The 18,908-nt window shown below is 29.1% G+C and overlaps 1 protein-coding gene across 3 annotated transcripts in view; it reads right to left on the bottom strand.

The window, feature by feature from the left end:
- The window catches only part of LOC136972132 (muscle calcium channel subunit alpha-1-like), a 220,850-nt gene that overhangs the window by 95,055 nt on the left and 106,887 nt on the right, over positions 1-18,908 (bottom strand). For 2 of the 3 annotated variants that reach the window (XM_067266679.1, XM_067266681.1), the window contains exons 9-15: positions 17,138-17,253; positions 15,549-15,581; positions 11,853-11,946; positions 11,621-11,781; positions 4,608-4,833; positions 691-901; positions 506-626 (exon numbers count right to left, since the gene is read on the bottom strand). In XM_067266679.1, coding sequence (XP_067122780.1) covers positions 506-626; positions 691-901; positions 4,608-4,833; positions 11,621-11,781; positions 11,853-11,946; positions 15,549-15,581; positions 17,138-17,253 — 962 coding nt within the window. The remainder of the gene's footprint in view (positions 1-505; positions 627-690; positions 902-4,607; positions 4,834-11,620; positions 11,782-11,852; positions 11,947-15,548; positions 15,582-17,137; positions 17,254-18,908) is intronic. The other variant, XM_067266680.1, reaches the window with a different exon arrangement.

Below are 18,908 nucleotides of genomic sequence, written 5' to 3' on the forward strand. Positions count from 1 at the left end.
AAATAAAATTTGTAAATTTTATTGATAAATAGAAATCAGTTTTCAAGTGTGAGATGATGGATAAAACACAAACATTCAGAGGAGAAACATATATTCATTTGAATATTTTTGATATTACAAATGTTTGAGTGATGTATATAAATTGTATACAAAATTCAAATTGTATATGAAATTCAAATGGTGTACGTTCAACGAATATGACATTTTGCAAAGTTGAAAGTATTTGTTTTTAATTAAATACTTTGCAAGTAAACAACTTTAATGTCAATAGACAGTTTGCTTTATTCTTATGCCTTTGTATCTCATAAAACACAACTTTTTATTATTTCTGAAAAAAATGTCAACATTTTTGCTTTTAAATAATTTTAAAAATTCTTTTACTTGCTAGACATGTTTTTTAAGGATTGATCTGAACTCATTGTTCTAAACTGCTTCAAACTTTGCTAACAATATTAAAACTCTAAAACAATATATATTTAATATACAATTATTTAAAAAAGGATACAGTTACCACAGATAAAAAGAATAATAAAATAAATGCAAGCTAGTACTCCAACTGAAGAAACTCCACCATATGCATTTATTCCATTATACATTACTTCATTCCAATCTTCACCAGTTAATATCTAAATTAATTTAAAAAAATCAAACATGTCTTTTTTATAAATTATATATTTCAAAGCTTTTTACCTGAAAAACTGTTAGCAGAGATTGCCAAAACGAATCAAAATTGCTTCGAGGTTTATCTTCAGTTTTAAGAAAATTAAATTTTCCTCCAAATACTTGCATCCCCAAGAGAGCAAAAATAACAATAAACAGAAAAAGAAGAAGAAGAAGACTTGCAATAGATCTCATGGAATTAATTAACGAAGCAACAAGGTTCCTCAAAGAAGCCCAATATCTAGAAGTTAAAAAATGGTTTAAAGGTTATAAAAAGCCAAAGAATGTTAATTGAATATAAATTAAATGTAATAGAAAAAAAAAACACTTTGAAAAATTCTTACTAATTATAGTATTTTTGTAATCTGTAAGAATTTTTAAAACAAGTGCTCTGTTTTATTTAATTGAGGCAGATAATTTTATTTATTAAGAATACTTGTAAATTACATATAAATCAATTAAGTTGAATGTTTTTTCTTTTTATTAATATATTGTTCCTTTAGCTCAATTGGATTTAATTATAATTTTCATAGGCGTATTTGTATTATTTTCATTAATTTAAACAAATTGAAAAATTTAAAACTAAAGTTTAAATTTATTCATTACTCATATTTATTTATTTATACTCAAATCTTTGAAGATATGAGAAAAACAAGTAAAAATGTCCGTTTTATATTAGCAAATGAATATGAATTTGATCTGCTATTACAACCTTGCTTGCATTGAACTTCGTTCACTATTTAAACCAGGCCTGGCCAACCCAAATTGTTTCGCGGGTCACTTTGATCACATGTAACATTATGTTGAGCCACAATTTAGGCAAACATGCTTTTAAAATAGTAAAACAAATACAAAATGAGTAAGATTTTATTGTTATACCAAGAGTTCATACTCGCACTTGCGCATTATAACAACGACACAGACAAATTTTCATTTATTTAATTGTTTTGGTATACACATAACGGCAAACAAAAGTTTTAATAAATATATAATATCGCTTAGCGGGCCACGCAATTTAACGTGACGAGCCACATGCGGCCCACGGGCTGGCCAGGCCTGATTTAAATGTTCAGAAATTTACATAAACTTACAAACCCTTGTGTACATTAAATCAAGTACTATAAATAATTCCTTTTCTCAATATAAAAGTTCATTACAATAACTTACTACCTTGGATTTCATTAGTTTGGAATAAATAGCTATGCAAATCTTGCAACCCCCTGGCAACACATTGCAATGAAGTTCAGAAAGGATTTTTAGAAATTTTTTGTAGTTTCACTTACATCACACATCTAGTGTATAAATGGCAAGTCACCTTCAGCTGTTCATATTAATGTCTGTGAAAAATGGCAAGAGATAAGACAGTACCAAAACCAATCAGGAAAATAATTATCAAGAAGTATAAAAAAAGTGTCTCTCAAATGCAATATCATGCAAGATGTACAGTACTACAGTCCAGAGACCTATCAGATGTTTTCGAAAAAGGAGAAACACTAATCCAGAAAAAGCTTTAGAAAGAAAACTACTTCTCAATTCCAGACAACTATGGTCCTTTTGATGCCATATTTCCCAAAACTAGAAAATTTCCATATCAGATTTTATAAAATAGACAAGGAAATACTTTAATTTCCCATTATCTAAATGCACAGTGTGGAGATATATCTGACAATACAAATGCAGGTTGTACAAATCCAAGAGAAAACCTTTCATAAATGAATTGTGCAAGTGCAAACGTTTAGCTTGGGTCAGAACTTATCTGAAGTGGACAAACTCTGATGGAAGAAAATACTATGGTCAAAAGAATCAAATTTCAAGTAAACCATAGAAATATGAACAAGAAAACCATTCACACTAAAGCTAAAGCTAATAATCCAGCATTTTATTCAAGACAAGTTCAGAAGTCACAGTCTCTAATTGTTTGGAGATGCATGAGTGCAGAGGAAGTTGACGATTTGAATTTCTGCAATAGTGTTGTAAACTCTGAAGCCTACATTCTAATTTTTTTAGCAACATCTATATGAATCAAAACAAACTTTTCCAAAGATAAACCTATATTTTCTAGCACAACAACACCCATCTGCACAATGCTAGAAAAACCAAGGTCTAGCTGCAGTCTAATCATATACAACTCCTAGACAAAAAATTAGAATATTCGCCTAAGTGAAAATTTAGTGTACATTTTCTCATGAACAACACAGAATACAAAACTTTTTTTGACTCTACATAAACAATGTCTATGTATATTTATTATACCCATTAATCAGACAAATTAACTCAAACATTTTTTTGTTACAAATGTAAATGAAATAACAAAAAAATATAACAACCGTTTGACCATGACAAAAAATTAAAATATTAGCAAAAACAGCCAAACAAACATCTATAAAATGCTATATTGTAATGCAAATTTCCATATTGCTGAGCATAGCAGTATAGCAGTACAACATGGGGCGTAAACATGACATCAGTGACAGAACTAAAGATATTATCAAAACCTTGTACAAAGTAGGAAAACCACAAGAATAAATTGTGAATTAAGTATAATGCTCACAGCCAACAGTCTCTAGAAAACTGAAACGACAAAACTATGTTTAAGTTTTAACTAATAAATGCCAGAAATGTGGACATAAATGAGCAACGACTGCGAGGGATGAAACTTGAGAAGGATTGTCATGCAAAACTGCTTTAAGAGCATTAAACACTTGCACGCACAATACAGAACAACTGGAGTGAACATTAGTAGCCGAACCACATGCCGAAGGTCGCACGACTTGCACTTCAACTTCCATGTTCCCAAGATAAAGCCATCTCTAACAAAAAAGCAATGACAAGCGAGGGTCAGATGGTGCAGAGAGGGGCTCATGTGGAACAAGACAACTGGAATAACGTTCTCTTCAGTTCCTTACCACTTCCGACCACACGTCATCTATCTCCACCCCATTACTTAAGTTAATGGTGTTGTGTGCATTTACAATCGCAAAACGTTCCTTGAACCTTCGTAAAAACTTATCTTTTTCTCTGTGGATTATTTTTATATTATTATTATTGATCACACATCCATATTTGCTACAATGATCTGTCCATGGTGATTAGTTATGTTTTAGCCAGATTGCTGTTTCATGCTCTCTTACTCTAGTCTTGAGTTGCCTTCCTATGTAGATTGCTGGTTTTTGCGTGTACATTTTAGCTCGTATACAACACCTACTTCGTCTAGCTTTTCTTTATTTTTGATTTTATTGATATGAATATTATTTTTGAGTTTATAGCATGTTATAGCACGTAAACAGCAAAAGCACATAGCATGTAAACAAGTAGCACATAAACAGACAAAAGGCTGTTAGAATGATGTCTTGGGTGTAGGAACATCGATATAGTGGAGCACTGTATGTTTTAACAAAAAGAGGTTAGTTTGTTATAATATAAATCATTTTAATGCTGTAATTTGTAATAATTTTGTAACATCTGTATGTTTTCCTATTGTAGTTATGTATTACCTGAAGAAAGGGTGCAAGTAAAACAAATTCTGCACCCAAAATGCATTGTAATATAATAAAAGCTAACAGTACTAATTTTGTCTTTGATTAAATGCTGTTATAGGTAAAAAACGATGGTTATCTTCTGTATTAACCCTTGAACTTTTTAATTTTAGGAAGTCTTCTTTAAAAGATTGATTTTTTTAAAAATATTTAAATTAAATTACAAATTATATTTTACACAAACTGCACACAAAAAAAAGTTGAAGTATGTACTTATTAAATAAACAAAATAATAAAAAACTCGACAAATAAAAAAAATGTATACTGTATATGTAATATCAATAAAATAGTAATAAAATTTATTCCAATTATTGAACATATATAATATGTATTTCAAGTTCAATATATATATATATATATATAACAAAACAGATTTATTTAATAGAATTAATTTATAATTATGATACTTACTTTGTCACTTTAAAAATTCGAAGCAGACGAACACATCTCAAAACAGAAACTCCTAAAGGAGGCATTATATCTGTATATGTAAGGACAGATTCCAAAATGGAACTTATCACCACAAAGCAATCAAATCGATTGAATAAAGAAACAAAATAACCTTGGAAGCCCAGGCTATATAGTTTCAGAATCATTTCTAATGCAAATAATATTACAAAAAACATGTTTGCAACTTCTGAAAGCAAAAAATAAAAAAATTATTAAAATGAATAGAAAGAAATTAATTAAATGAGAAGAAAATGATTAATAAACTATAAAAAAAGATTATATTTTATCAAAGTTTTCATTTTGATTAAATATGGTTCTTTAATACAATGGTTCTCAACAGGGAGTCATGGATACTTTTTGTACAGGCAACAGAAAAAATGTAAAAGATTGAGGACCACTGAACTGTACTCATGCTAATTTACAACATAGAATATAAAAATTTATTTCCTATTTTGTACCAATTAATTTGAAGAGTCAAATAATAGAAGTCCTAATTGAAAATCCAATAACAAGGAAGACATAGTTTCATTTGATCATATACATTTTCTTTCTTCAGCTAAGGTTCGGAGACCTACTTCTAGAATGGGTCGTGGATCCATTTGAAGTAAATGTGGCTAATATGGATTGGGAATTACAAGAATATCTTCTGGATCAGCAGAGTGGATTCAGTATGCCAAGTTATTTCATAAACAGATTCATCTGGAATAACTGTAGATTTAGAAGAATTATTTTAGGAATAAAACTCCAAAAAGTACAAGGGTCAGATGCAAAAGACAAAACTACATTGTTAAAATAAGTTTTAAATGAAAGGTTACATTCCTGATAGAACTGTTTTCGGATGATTAGGTGTAAGTATAGGTCTCTAGGATTGCTTGATCTTTCCCATTTATTCCATTGTTTTCTCAAATGATTTCTTAATTTTTTAAAATGAAGATTAAACCATTTAGAAGAGGAAATCTCAACTTTTTTATACTTCAGAAATTTGTTCATAGTAGACAAGAATAATCACCACAACATTACTGGTATGACACAACATTATTCATAGTAGACAAGAATATTACTGTGGCAATACGCCATATTTTATATATATTTTATTTTTAATTTTGTATAGTTTCCTCTCTTTCTTCTTCCATTGTCTATCCTTTCCAAAATGTTCTTTCTTAACTTTTTCTTCCTGGGTTGTGATGACTAATCCTTTGAACAAAAGAAAGGAAGGAAACCCTAAGGCTTAGTTGGAAAGACAATGGACATTCTTGGCTGGGACATACGAAGGATTGGACATGTGAAGAGTGTGCTCTAGGTTGTTTTAGCAGCAACTAGAGTTTTGACTCTAGTTGCTGCTAAAGGAGGCCCAAGTAAGAATCGAAAGTAAGTTTGGTAGAAAGAAATATAAAGACTTATGGAAGATACCACAGTGGAAATCAGAAATCATCCGTCTTTTCCAAGAAAAAGGATCAGGATCATCATCATCACTACATTCGGGTACTCACTTTCTACTATTCTTATATTCTATTTTTTAATATTTAATTAGTTTTTAGGTGTTTAGTTATAGTTCATTTTATATCTTTTGTAAAGATTTCGGTACATTTTGGTGTTGCAAGCTTAGTATTAACCATTGTTCATTTTCTCACATTTTGTATGGATATTTACTGTAAATTTATAAAATTGTATGCCAAGGAAAGTCGGTATCCAAAAGATTTTCTTTTATCAAGTGAAATAAAGGGATTATTGTTTGCCTACGTATCTTTGTATTTTTCATTTTGCTATGAATCTTTACATTATAAATAAAGAATGTTATAAATTAAGTCTATAATTTTGTTGATAAGTATTTGAGATGAGTCGAGAAATGACCTGTCAATAGAGGAAATATAGTTTAAAGCAAGCTTGTAATTGAAACTAGACCATAAAGGAATTGTGACAAACTGTTTTGAATTACGGAATAAAGAACAATTAGAGATATCGAGACCAACTGTCTTATTATCCGACACGAATCCTTGGAGAGGGTAGGCAGTGAGTTGACAGTTGTCAGTGAATGCTAGGTTAAGATAGAATTTGCCAAGTGTATGGAATAAAACTTTTTGGGTAAGATTAAAAACATAATAAATTTTGTTAATGAAAAAAACTTCATCAGAGTCAACAGAATTAAAATTAGGCCCTGTCAAAGACCAAAAAATATTGGTAAGGTTAAAATCGCCACATTATAAATTTATATTTTGAAAGGTTATTAAACGATGTTAAAAAACAATGTATAATTTGAAATATGCAGCTCTCTTTGGAGATAAATAAATTTATTTTAATACCTTTTTATTGCAGACATGAAATGTGTAAAATGTTTTTCTAGTTTATACTTATTAATTATTTTAGTGTTTTAGCTTTTCATTTTTTTTTTAATTGTAATTTTGAAATTGTGATTTTTTTAATATTTTAAATAAAGAAATTTTCCTCAAGAAACAAAATGATACTCATTGGTTTAAAAAATAGATGTTTTCAATTCTATTATTTTTTAGTTTTATTTATCATTCCAGAGTTCTCAATCCAATCTTTGCTTACCATTCAATAAAAATGTAACATTCCAAATGAGGGGGGCAACAAAGTTAAACAAGCCTCTAAGGGAGCCACAAGATAAAATAGACTGAGAACCACTGCTTTAATATAATCTATTAAACATATTTAATAACTTACTATTATTAAATAACTAAAATGCAAATTTAAAAAATTTTTTAAAAAGTAAAATACATCAAATATTCTAATAGATAGAGAAATAAAGTATTTATATTTTATAAATTTGTTATCATTTTAGTGTTATATAATTAATCTATTATTAAAACTTGCAATTTGAAAAAAAACAAGTAAATAAACAAAAATTATTTAATTTACAGACGTAGCTAAATATCATAAACAGAGCATCTATAAATAATATCAGTAATTATAAAACTTATTTTAAAAAGTATGAGTATAGACAATGATTGTCCAGATTTATTACAAAACATAACAATCATTGTCTGTACATTGTTCTGAAATCACACAGTGCTGCAGATATTTAGCACTGTATAATCTATTAAACATATTTAATAAATAACTGCTCAACTATCAGCATTGATCTGTATTTATATTGGAGAGAACAGGCCAATGACAACAAGTAAGAAAAATTCCTCATTGTTGGATTTTGATCAGATATAAAAATAATGTGTATCTGTTGTGTACAGTACTCATTTCTTCTCCTAAGTTTTGTAATATGGTATAAAATAAAAATATGTTGGGAGAAGAAACAATTTATTGTATGAAAATATTGTACAAATTGTCTCCTCCTAACATATTATTATTATAGAAAATATTGTGGAGAATATGTTCCCTCTGTCTCTTATGGATTGATGCCAATATGCTCAACACTGCATATTGCATTTAATAAATTACTAATTTTCATAATATTCCACAGAAAGAATAAGAGAAAAATTTAGATGTGAGGAATGCACCAGCCAGAAAATGAATCTCATTGATCTTGAATGATCAACTATCAGCATTGATCTGTATTTATATTGGAGGGGACAGGCCAATGACAATGAGTAAGAAAAATTTCTCATTGATCTTGAATGATCAATGAGATTCATTTTCTGGCTTGTGCATTCCTTAAATCTAAATTTCTCTTATTCTTTCTGCTTAACAAAGAATAATTTAACAAGAAATTATTTCTTGTTAAATTATTCTTGTATGCAGGAATAAAACACTTGGAGTTGCTCTGTAACACTCAGTGCAAGGATGCTTATGTGGTATTCAATGTTTACTCAATTTTAAAATTAAGAACACTACATAGGATACAACATCTTACTATATGTCCATTTTAATCAATCCACTGGAATAACTCAAAAAATATGCATTCTACAAACAAATCTTGAACCAAAAATGTTATACTTTAAGGGCACCACAAGGTGGGATAACAGTTTCATCATAGATGGTGCTACAATTGGTAAAAATGGAATCATCTTTACTTTCTTAAATGGGAACCCCACAATTTGTTGTACTATTTTGTAATAAACTTCTAGAAATATAGGTACTTTCTTCCTTCATCATTTCTTTATCAGAATTGACTATAAAAAAATTCCATTGTTTACAGTGCCTCAATAACACTAAGGACCCTCTGGATGAAAAACATCTACCTGGAATGTATTCTATCCCTATTTTGGATAACAGGTTACATAAAAAATTCATGGGTACCATCACCCACTCCCTTGACTTGCAACTTAAGGAACGTGCATTTTCTGTAAGAAAAAGTAAATCCACCACTACCCTAGCTGACTTTACAACGAAGAACAAAGTTCAGATCATCCTAAAGAAAGTTACCATCTTACGTTCAACTTAGGAGTTTACCCACGTCAAGCATCTGGAAAAACTAAAAATATACAAAGCAGCCAGAAGATCAAAGGCCATTTATTACAAGGACATGGAAAACATCTCACTTGCTAATAGCAAAAATTTATGGTCTTGCATTTGTAAATTGCTTCATTTGCCACTAATAAATAAAAACTCTTTCAAGTAAATATTAATGTTTCTTATGTATTTTATATTATAGTCTGTGCAAAAAAAGAGTAGGCATGAGCTGCAAGGACCTGTGTCAGATAAAAGGGATAAAAGATGTGGCTATTCTGTTGGGAGTTGAGACAGGAATCTGATCTCCTTCAGCTTTCTTGTTTTTCACATTTATAAAACGTTTTTATACCATCTTTACCATAAATAATTTTACTGCTTTATTTTTTTACAAATTTTATTACTTTGTAGTGCTCTGACACTATTTGTCTTATATTATTTTCTCTGTTGTATTACAAAATAGTATTAGTCACACTTCACACCAACATAAAGAGTAATTAACACATTTGTGTTGCGGCGTTATTAACAGTTATTTGAAATGTTTCACACTTAAACGCAAGTACTTTCAACAACTTACTGTTGTCATCTTCAGGCGAAATCGAATATTGTGGTTTTTGAATAAATTAGCTTTTCTAACAGACTATTTAAATTACGTAAAACACGTGCGTGGAACTCAATGTAATAAATTTGTTACATTTTAATATGTTTAATTGAGTTCCACGCGCGTGTTTTACGTAATTTAAATAGTCCGTTAGAAAAGCTAATTTATTCAAAAACCACAATATTCGATTTCGCCTGAAGATGACAACAGTAAGTTGTTGAAAGTACTTGCGTTTAAATGTGAAACATTTCAAATAACTGTTAATAATGCCGCAACACAAATGTGTTAATTACTCTCTGTTGTATTATTGTTACTGTATCAGGGTTTTTTTTTCTTTTTCCCCTTTCTTTATATGCGCCTTTTTGTTGTCACAAGTCGCATTTTTGGATGCCACGCCAACACGTGATTGGCTCTTTGCCAAGTTATGGGGTGGATCACGTGACCCTCGGTTAGAAGGAGGTATAAAAAGGGCACTGCCACACGGGAGACAGACTTTTTCTTTTTGGTTTCCCTTGAGTACGAGACGTTCCATAAGGCAAGAAGGACGAAGTTGGAGGTAAGAGTTACCGCCATTTTTGTTTCGAGGAAGGTGACGGTTTAAGCGAGAAGGAAATCCATCTGCATCGACGTCACGAGGACTACAGGGGATAACTACTGTGTTGGATCGTAACATAGATGAGGAAGCGTACGTGTAGAGAATATTATTTTCAACAAACTCACACTCAACGATCGACCCCACATGTAGGTCAATTAATACATGGTAAAAGGTATAGACTCATCTGAACACGATTACCTATGTAATTATTGTAAATCACTAGATATAAGTAATTAGAGAGTTTAGTTAGAGCCGTAAAATTTTTATTCGTTACCCTTGTAATCTTATTGTAGCCCACTCGGATGGGAACATTCAATGCTCTGTTAATATATATATATATATATTAGTGTTATAAAAAGGAATTTGTGTGGTTTTATTATTTTGTTGATCTTTAATTTCTCTTACCAATCCACAACCCTGTATACTTCAGTAATCTCACAGATCTACAACTTACTCTTGACAATAACAAACCAGTAACCATTAAATATGCAATAACTAACATTTATTAATCTAACATTTTCAGTCCTTTTGATTGACTATATTCAGGAAAATACATAAAATTTAAAATTTCACAAAAAGAACAAAGCCATTCATATTCCAAAATGGTTTTTATAAGCTTCCATTTTTGGAATATATGAATTTTAAAATTTTAAAATAGAAGCTTATAAAAACTATTTTGGAGTACAGATGACTTTGTTCTTTTTGTGAAATTTTAAATTTTATGTATTTTCCTAAATATAGTCAATCAAAAGGACTGAAAATATTATGATAGTGAAGTTATGGAAAGGATTAGGGATTAATTACTCTTAATTCTAACATTACTCATATGTTAATCACAAGTTTCCTTTCATCCCTTTCATGTGACAGACTCTTTCGGCTCAGGCTGACTTGTGTCTACTCACTTGCTGCACAGACTTTAGTAGTCATGATTGCATGATTTACCAGTGCACAAACTATTTTGAAGCAATTCAAGTAAATCTAATAGTTCTAACTGTACCTTTTAAAATTTCTGATAAAAATTACTATGAGGATAATATTCTCCATATTATAAATGAGATATGATCCAAATGTTAAAAAAATATTCTGTTTAAATAAACATTTTGTCAAGCATATAAAAATCCTTAAGCTAAACAATAGCTCATGTAGATCTGATTGGTACTCAATATGTTAAAATCATGTAGATTTGACTACTGTGTGGTTGTTACTTTTTAAAAATTTTTGTAATTGTTCTTGTCATTTGTAAACATCTTGTACTTTATAACAATAAACTTTCATGGCTTATAATTTACAATTGGTATTTCATGATTTTCATTTATAATAAAAATAGAAATTATAAATTATTCAACATATGTAAACTAAAAATCATTTACAAATAATTTATTACTACTAAAAAAATCATGTATCAATAAAAATTACCTTGGAAATGATCTAACCATAGTGGTTGACCATAATGTTCAGAAGCAAGTGTAAGAGTATTCATAAAAACAAGAATTATCACAATCCAATAAAATGCTTGTGATTTTACAGCTTTTCTACATATTCTTCTCAATCTACGATTTTGACGACTAATTACTTTCCTAAAAAATTTTTAAACAATTAATCATTTTCTCATAGTAGAAGTACTTTTAATAATGTTCTAGATCATTACCTTTTAAGTGACCAACAAGAAGGCGATTTTCCATTATCTATACTAATAGTTTCACCTTCTATTTTATCACCACCTTCTGTTTCACTTGAAAGACCTATAGAAATTTATCTATATTTAAATCCTCTTATATATAAAATTTTATTAGAAATTTGTAATTATTATTATTTATAAAGCACTCTTCAGAGTACACTCATATATTATTGATTACACCATTTATTTAAAAATTACTAATGCTTAATCGCAAAACCTTTAAAAGAATCTTAATGAATTTACAAAAAAAACATAGTTAATTAGAACTAATGAACCAAACTTATTGTGAGGGCCCAGACTTGACAAAAAAATATTTTTTTCGAAATTAAAATTTCTTAATATTTTTCCCAACATTAATTAATTATGGGAGGATATGATTACATCTTTCATCCAGAGTCACTTCCTTTCCAATGTGACACATTGAATGTGTCACTGGGAACTTCACAACTGAAATTCATTTCTTGGTCAAAAAACTTAACATTGCCTAAAAAGGGCATCAAAATCAAGGGAAAGGACCCCTAAAATAAAAGAATAGAATTGATGACGACAATGTGTTTACTGATCTGCCTCTTTGAGAAAGGATATTCCAGCTGTGCTCCTCCCGCCAATCCCGTCTGCTGCCGCCATTCTCCAGACTGTAGATGATAATACTGGATATTCGAATTACACTATCCAGGAGACCTACCCTGCCCAACCCAACAAACTTCTCTACCCATTCATCAATAATCCATAACCATCTGACGTAAATCAAGAATCGAGTGATCAAGGTATTTATTGCCGTGTGTAGAAATGTAAACTCTCTCATGGCTAGGGTCCAATTATGATAGTACCTTTTATTCATAAAAAAAAGAGGATCTATTAAATATCTTATGCTATGTAAGCTTTAGCCATTATTTATTGCCATAAAAGCTAGAACGGAAATGCTTATCCTCTGTATACATATCTAAATGTAAATAAATAAACAGGTATTATTTTTGTAATTGATTTGTAGTGTGTACTTCTTTTGGACATGCTGTCTCTCGGTCATCTTTCATCCTGAATCCAACTACTTACATATGCAACTGCTTGTGAAACAATAAAACACTCACACTGAGCAACAACGGTGTCAATCCTGACATAGGCATCACCCTTCCGTCACATTATTATACTCCTAGCATATTTAATTAACTCTTTCCAAAATACATTTCGGTCTTTCAATTGGATAACATCAAAAACAGTCTATGGTGACTATCTCCTACATTACAATATACCTTAAAAGTACAGTGGGTGATCAGTTAACGAACAGTTCGGACTACAAACAAATTGGATAACGAACACTTTCACGAAAGATTTTTATGTTCAGACAACGAACACATTTGGATGACAAACATCTCACAGAACAAACACAAGAAGAAGTGATGAAAAATAGTGAATACCAACTGGTTTTCCCTTGTCTTCAGGCAACAATTCAAAACTTTTTGGAGTGTGGAAGACATCAACATCAATGCCCAATCGAGTAAATACTGATCGGATAGTATTCCTCCAAACTTTGAAACTCTCCCTTGTAATTCCAGCATTTTATTTTTCTGACAAAAAAAATTTTTTTATAGTATTCATGAGATTGTCGGGCAAGCACTCATTAAGTTTTGTGTCAGTTTTTATTTTCAACAGGTGAGAGTATAACAGCAAAGGTAGAGAGTGGGCAGAAGATGTCTGATGTTGCTGGACAGTATGGCTTGAACAGGTCTACAGTAGGCTGCAGTTCAATCTTATCTAAGAAAGCTATAGTATAATCAAGGCTGAAGCAGCTAAAGGAGTAAAAAAATCACATCTGAGAAATAAAGAACATTAAAGAGAATCTGAAACTAATCTGACGACAGAAGAATTCCAAGAACTCTTGAATGAAGAACACCAAGAAACTCGGTGAGATATGTTTTCTTCCGAAAAAGAGGATTAATGCCGACATCTGCTATTAAAGATCTTTTGAAGAAGTGGGAGGATGACAGAACAACAGTCTTAGAATGGCATCCAAACCAGGTTGATGTTAATAAGCTTGGAGATCTCTACAATTATAATGCTATTAATTATTTTAAAAAAATCCTGAAGACGAGAGAAAAGCAATAGACATTGGACAGATTCTTTAACGCTCCACAAACAAAAAAACATGACTGATAAAAATGCAAGACTGTGTATATATGTATTTTTATTACTACATATAAATAAACGCAGTAAGAAAGTATATATTTTTTATTTTTGGGGTCTGCAGAATGGATTTATCAAATTTCCATAAAAATCTATGATAAGTTGATAATCGGTTAATGAACAATTCGGATAGCAAACACAGTCTTGGAACGGATTATGTTCATTAACCAATCACCCACTGTAAAATAATTTGTAATTATTGTGTTTTTAAGATATATTGTAATTTAATAAAAAGTAAAAAAACATTACAGATGGATACTAGTCCAATCTTCACTGCTTGCCATGTCCAAAAAAAAAAAATATATTGTAATGTTGGAGATAGTAACCATAGACTCTGTTTTTTGATGTTATCCAATTGAAAAGCCAAAATGCATTTTGGAAAGAGTTAATTAAATATGCTAGGAGTATAATAAGTCTGGTTCATTAGTTCTAATTAACTATGTTTTTTGTAAATTAGTAATACACGCAAAAAGCTTTTTAATAAATCTTAATAAAGTTTCTGAAAATTTTTTGTTATTTAATTTAAATATTAATTTGTCTAAAATGTTTGCTATGTGATATTCATCAGCCAAAACCCCACCTAATTTTGATTTCTCTAGTGTGGCTTTCAAATTAAATATGTTCATTCTATCAATGACTTGGACATAATTTTCAAAACAAAAAAGAAATTATCAAGCCATCTCTGCACTATTCTTAGGTTTTTATCTTTGCAAACTTCCAGTCCATTATTGATTATTGCCTATCTATAAAGTCTATTGCTGCATCTTCTTTACTGTACAAGGTACCATTTGAGTTAAACAAAGTTTACATTCTCATTAATAAAGTTTGTAATCTTCCATTTATCAGTTTCACTTCTAAAGCAAGGAAAAGACTGGGCTTTCTAATTTTTGAGCAGCATGTTGCATTTTTCAACTGTGTTCTTTTTTAAGTATTTTAATAAAATTCTTTCCAATTATATTTTTATGCATATCCCTGCACATGATACCCAAAACTGTACATGTTTGTCTGTCCCAGGTTGAACATAGCTAGACATTTCTTTAATTACAGAGTTATGGATCAATTCCCAAATTCAACAAATTTACTTTTTATTGATTTTGAATGCTTTAAAAACATGTGCAGTTATATACATTACTGTGCAAATTTCACATTTTAATGATACTTTATGTCGTGTTATTGCTTTTTATCATATTTTTAATGTTTATTATGCCATATATTATGCATCTTGCTTTTTCCATTTTATGGTTTTGTCATGTACCATATTAAATTTTATAGGCTTTTTGTATGTATGTATTTTGTATTTTTATATTGTTATTTATTTGGTTTATCAGGGATCTATTCTGTTATTGGGGATAGTAATTCCTAGTCTTCGGACTTTAGATGTGTAATTTAAAATAAATAAATTATAAGTATTAATATCTTAATATTTCATAAAGTATTATATTATTTGAATACAGATAAAATAAATGTGTGTAAAAATAATCTTACCTGTTTTTTCTTTATCGTCAATATCAATATCTTCTAAATAAAATTTTAAAATTATTTAGGATAATTATATTTTTAAAAATTTTTAAATATCATTTGAATCATTAAATTAATAATTAAGTTACTGTATATTAATTTATTAATGTATAAGTGAATTTTTAATAAATGATGAAACATTAATATAAAAATATAAGTTATTAATTTTGAATTTAAAATTGCAAATAAATATATAAACAAGTCTTCAGCTGCTAATAAAGAAATAACCATATTATTATAGTGTAGATTCTCATTTTTAGCAGAAGCTTTCCTTCTGTATTTTTAACTTACAAGAAAATTTATTTTTATCAATTTTCCATATTTGCAAGATTTTATTCAGTATTAGTATAAAACTTTAAAAAATTTTTTAATTAAATTAAATATAAAACTGCCAAGTATTATGATGATAAATCCATATACATATAATACACATGTCCAAAGTTGTTCTTTATTATTATTCTTATTAATGTTGCAAATGTCATGCTCAGCTGTTACTAGGCCAAGTGCTATGCCAGACTAAAGTCATGGCATAGCTAACCAATGAAATGAAACATTAAGCTTCTGTATTATTGGTGTATGTGTCCACATCCAAAAACTTCCTAACAATGCGATGTGTTTCAATATTGCAACTTTCTGCAGTGTCATGAGTATGTTTTATTAATGTTTAATGTTTCTAGACTTTTGTATAGTGTATTTGGCATAATACACACAATAGGACAATAGGCACAATAAATACTCTTTCCATCCTGAAAAGATACCTAATTTCTTGGATGAATAGAGTGTACTTGTTGATTTATTCAGTGGGAGCATTTTTCACGTTATGAGTGTTTAGAATTATTATTATTACTATTATTCTCCATAATGCAATTATTTGCATTTTTTTCTGATTTTGTGAAGGGCTGTAATGTAATTTTAAAAATATTACTATACAGTTAATTTATTTCTGCCTCTTGTAGTAGTCATGTGTGTAAGCAGCTGTAGTGTTAATTGCTCAGGTTATCAAATATTCCTTTTGTTAAGTCCAGCAAAAATTTTATTTTTCTGTATATTCTTCTAAATGTAAGTCTAAAAGCCTAAAAATTTTTAAGATTGTGTTTTTGTAAATTGTGCTCCAATGAAGCAATTTTATAGTTTTTTATTTACATACAGATCATTTTTTATTATAAATAAAACTAGAGATCAAAACTCATAAATTTACAAGTGAATTAAAGAAACATGCTAATGTGGTTCCATAGAAATGCATGTTATCCACAAATAAAAAAGTTTGCTTAATGCTACAGATGTACAGACAAATTATTAATCATCACATTTTTCAAGATATGAAACTCAGTCATCTGTTGTTTTACTGCTTAATACATAAACAGTTATCAATACAGATATAAAATGGTTATTTTAATTTGTAGTGTTTTTAAAAATTCAAATTTTTTAAAAATAATAGCAATAATTTATGTATCAATCCATATAAATTATTAATTTAATGCACATTAATCATATAAAATATTTTATTTTAACATATTAAAAGTTTAAAAAAAAACTATAGTTAATGAATATTATACCTGCTTGTGTAATCCAATCTAAATAGCCTCTTAAATCCTCTTCAATCTGTTGTTTCTCTCTAAGTTTATGAAAGTCGCCCCTATTTTTTGCTTTCTCCCTCTCTTTTGAAAATTCACTTTATATAAAAAAATAATAATAAACAATATTTAATTACAATTATTCTAAAGAAAATTTATTACTCGTGTAATATATAATACATCAGTAATTTAATGATAAGTAAAACAGACTAGTAAGTTTATTGGAAAAATTTTATTTGTATTAATATTTATTATATTACTATATATTAATAAAATAATATATTGACATACTATGAAATCATTCAGATATAAATGAAAAATTTTACTAAACATTTTACTGGTAAACTTAGAGAAATTTTACTTATACTTTTTATTACATTATTTTTATTATCATCTCTTTCAACTACAATAAATTTCTGCCAACATTCTGAAAACTCTTTAATTCTAGTTTCAAAGAAGCCATTTGATTAACTACTCTATACAATCATGTATTGTGGTATGATGGGTTAATGAGACCCAGGCGTTGTAAGTAAAATACATCAAACTACCTCTTATAATAGAAAAAACAATAATAATATCAATTTATTCACTTTACCCGGACTTAAATATCCCCTTTCACGTTGCCTGTTTATTAACAATAGGTTATGATTTCCCGATAATTATTAGTCCCAGATCCAACGAATAGACAATCCGTTTGCATCGACTTAAATTACTACTTAAAATTAAATTATTCTAGCTTAGATTAATGTTAGTTAAATAGGGGAAGAAAGATTTCGTTAGTTTTCGGGATCCCTTATACTTTTATCTTGCAGTTGGGGTACTTCAACTGTCGTTCCATGAAAATAAAGAATTTATCCCCTCACCGAGTAGATATCCCTTGTAGAAAAAAAAAAAACAAATGTCAACTCGTAGTCCTTTCTTCACTTCTTAAAGTCACCAAATTTAAGCACTATTTTCTCACGTATTCATTATGCATATCTTCTTTCTCAGAACCCCTCTCCTCTCTCGCCACGTGCTTCTCTCCTCACTTGCTTCACAAAGAATGCCCCAAAATCGTCCCCCTACCCTATGATGTCGGTCATTGCCCTTCCAGCCCAAAACTCGCTAGAAACAAGCACTTAGCGGATGAAAGAGTTGAAAAGGGAAAAATGACAAGCATTAGTTAGACAGGTGAAGGGAAGACATATAAATTAACAACTTACATAATAAAACCTACATATATACATTGGGGGGACCCTACCACAGTATGGCTTCAATCACATTGTTATTACAGAATCTCTTTCTTTCTAAAAGTTTTTTTATTGATAAAACAAGTAAAAATTTAATGATGTCAGGTTAGGGTTTATGATAATGGGCAATACATTCCATTCGAAATGCTGACTGCATACATAGGAATATAAAAACAAATCAAGTAATACTATTACATGCTTAAAGTGTTTCTACTTGTCAGTGAAATCAGACAAATATTTTAAAAGTGATAGTTTCCTCTAAACAATAGAAAATTTGAGTCTTAAAATTATGACAATTAATAATTTTTAAAAATCTAAATAATAAAAAATGAGTTTTATTATTTTGGCAATAGATAATTACCAAAAAAATAGAATGCATAATTCCTAAAAAAGCAGTATACTTTGCAGTTCTAGAGTATTGGGACATTAAAAACTTAATTCTAATTTCAAATTTATTTTTGAAGACTGGCTTTTCAAAAAAATATTTAATGTTTCTTTATATTTAGTTTTATATTCATATATAC

This window comes from Centruroides vittatus, unplaced genomic scaffold (genome assembly GCF_030686945.1).
Source record: "Centruroides vittatus isolate TY-2023 unplaced genomic scaffold, ASM3068694v2 contig_2818, whole genome shotgun sequence".
Taxonomy (NCBI): Eukaryota; Metazoa; Arthropoda; class Arachnida; order Scorpiones; family Buthidae; genus Centruroides; species Centruroides vittatus.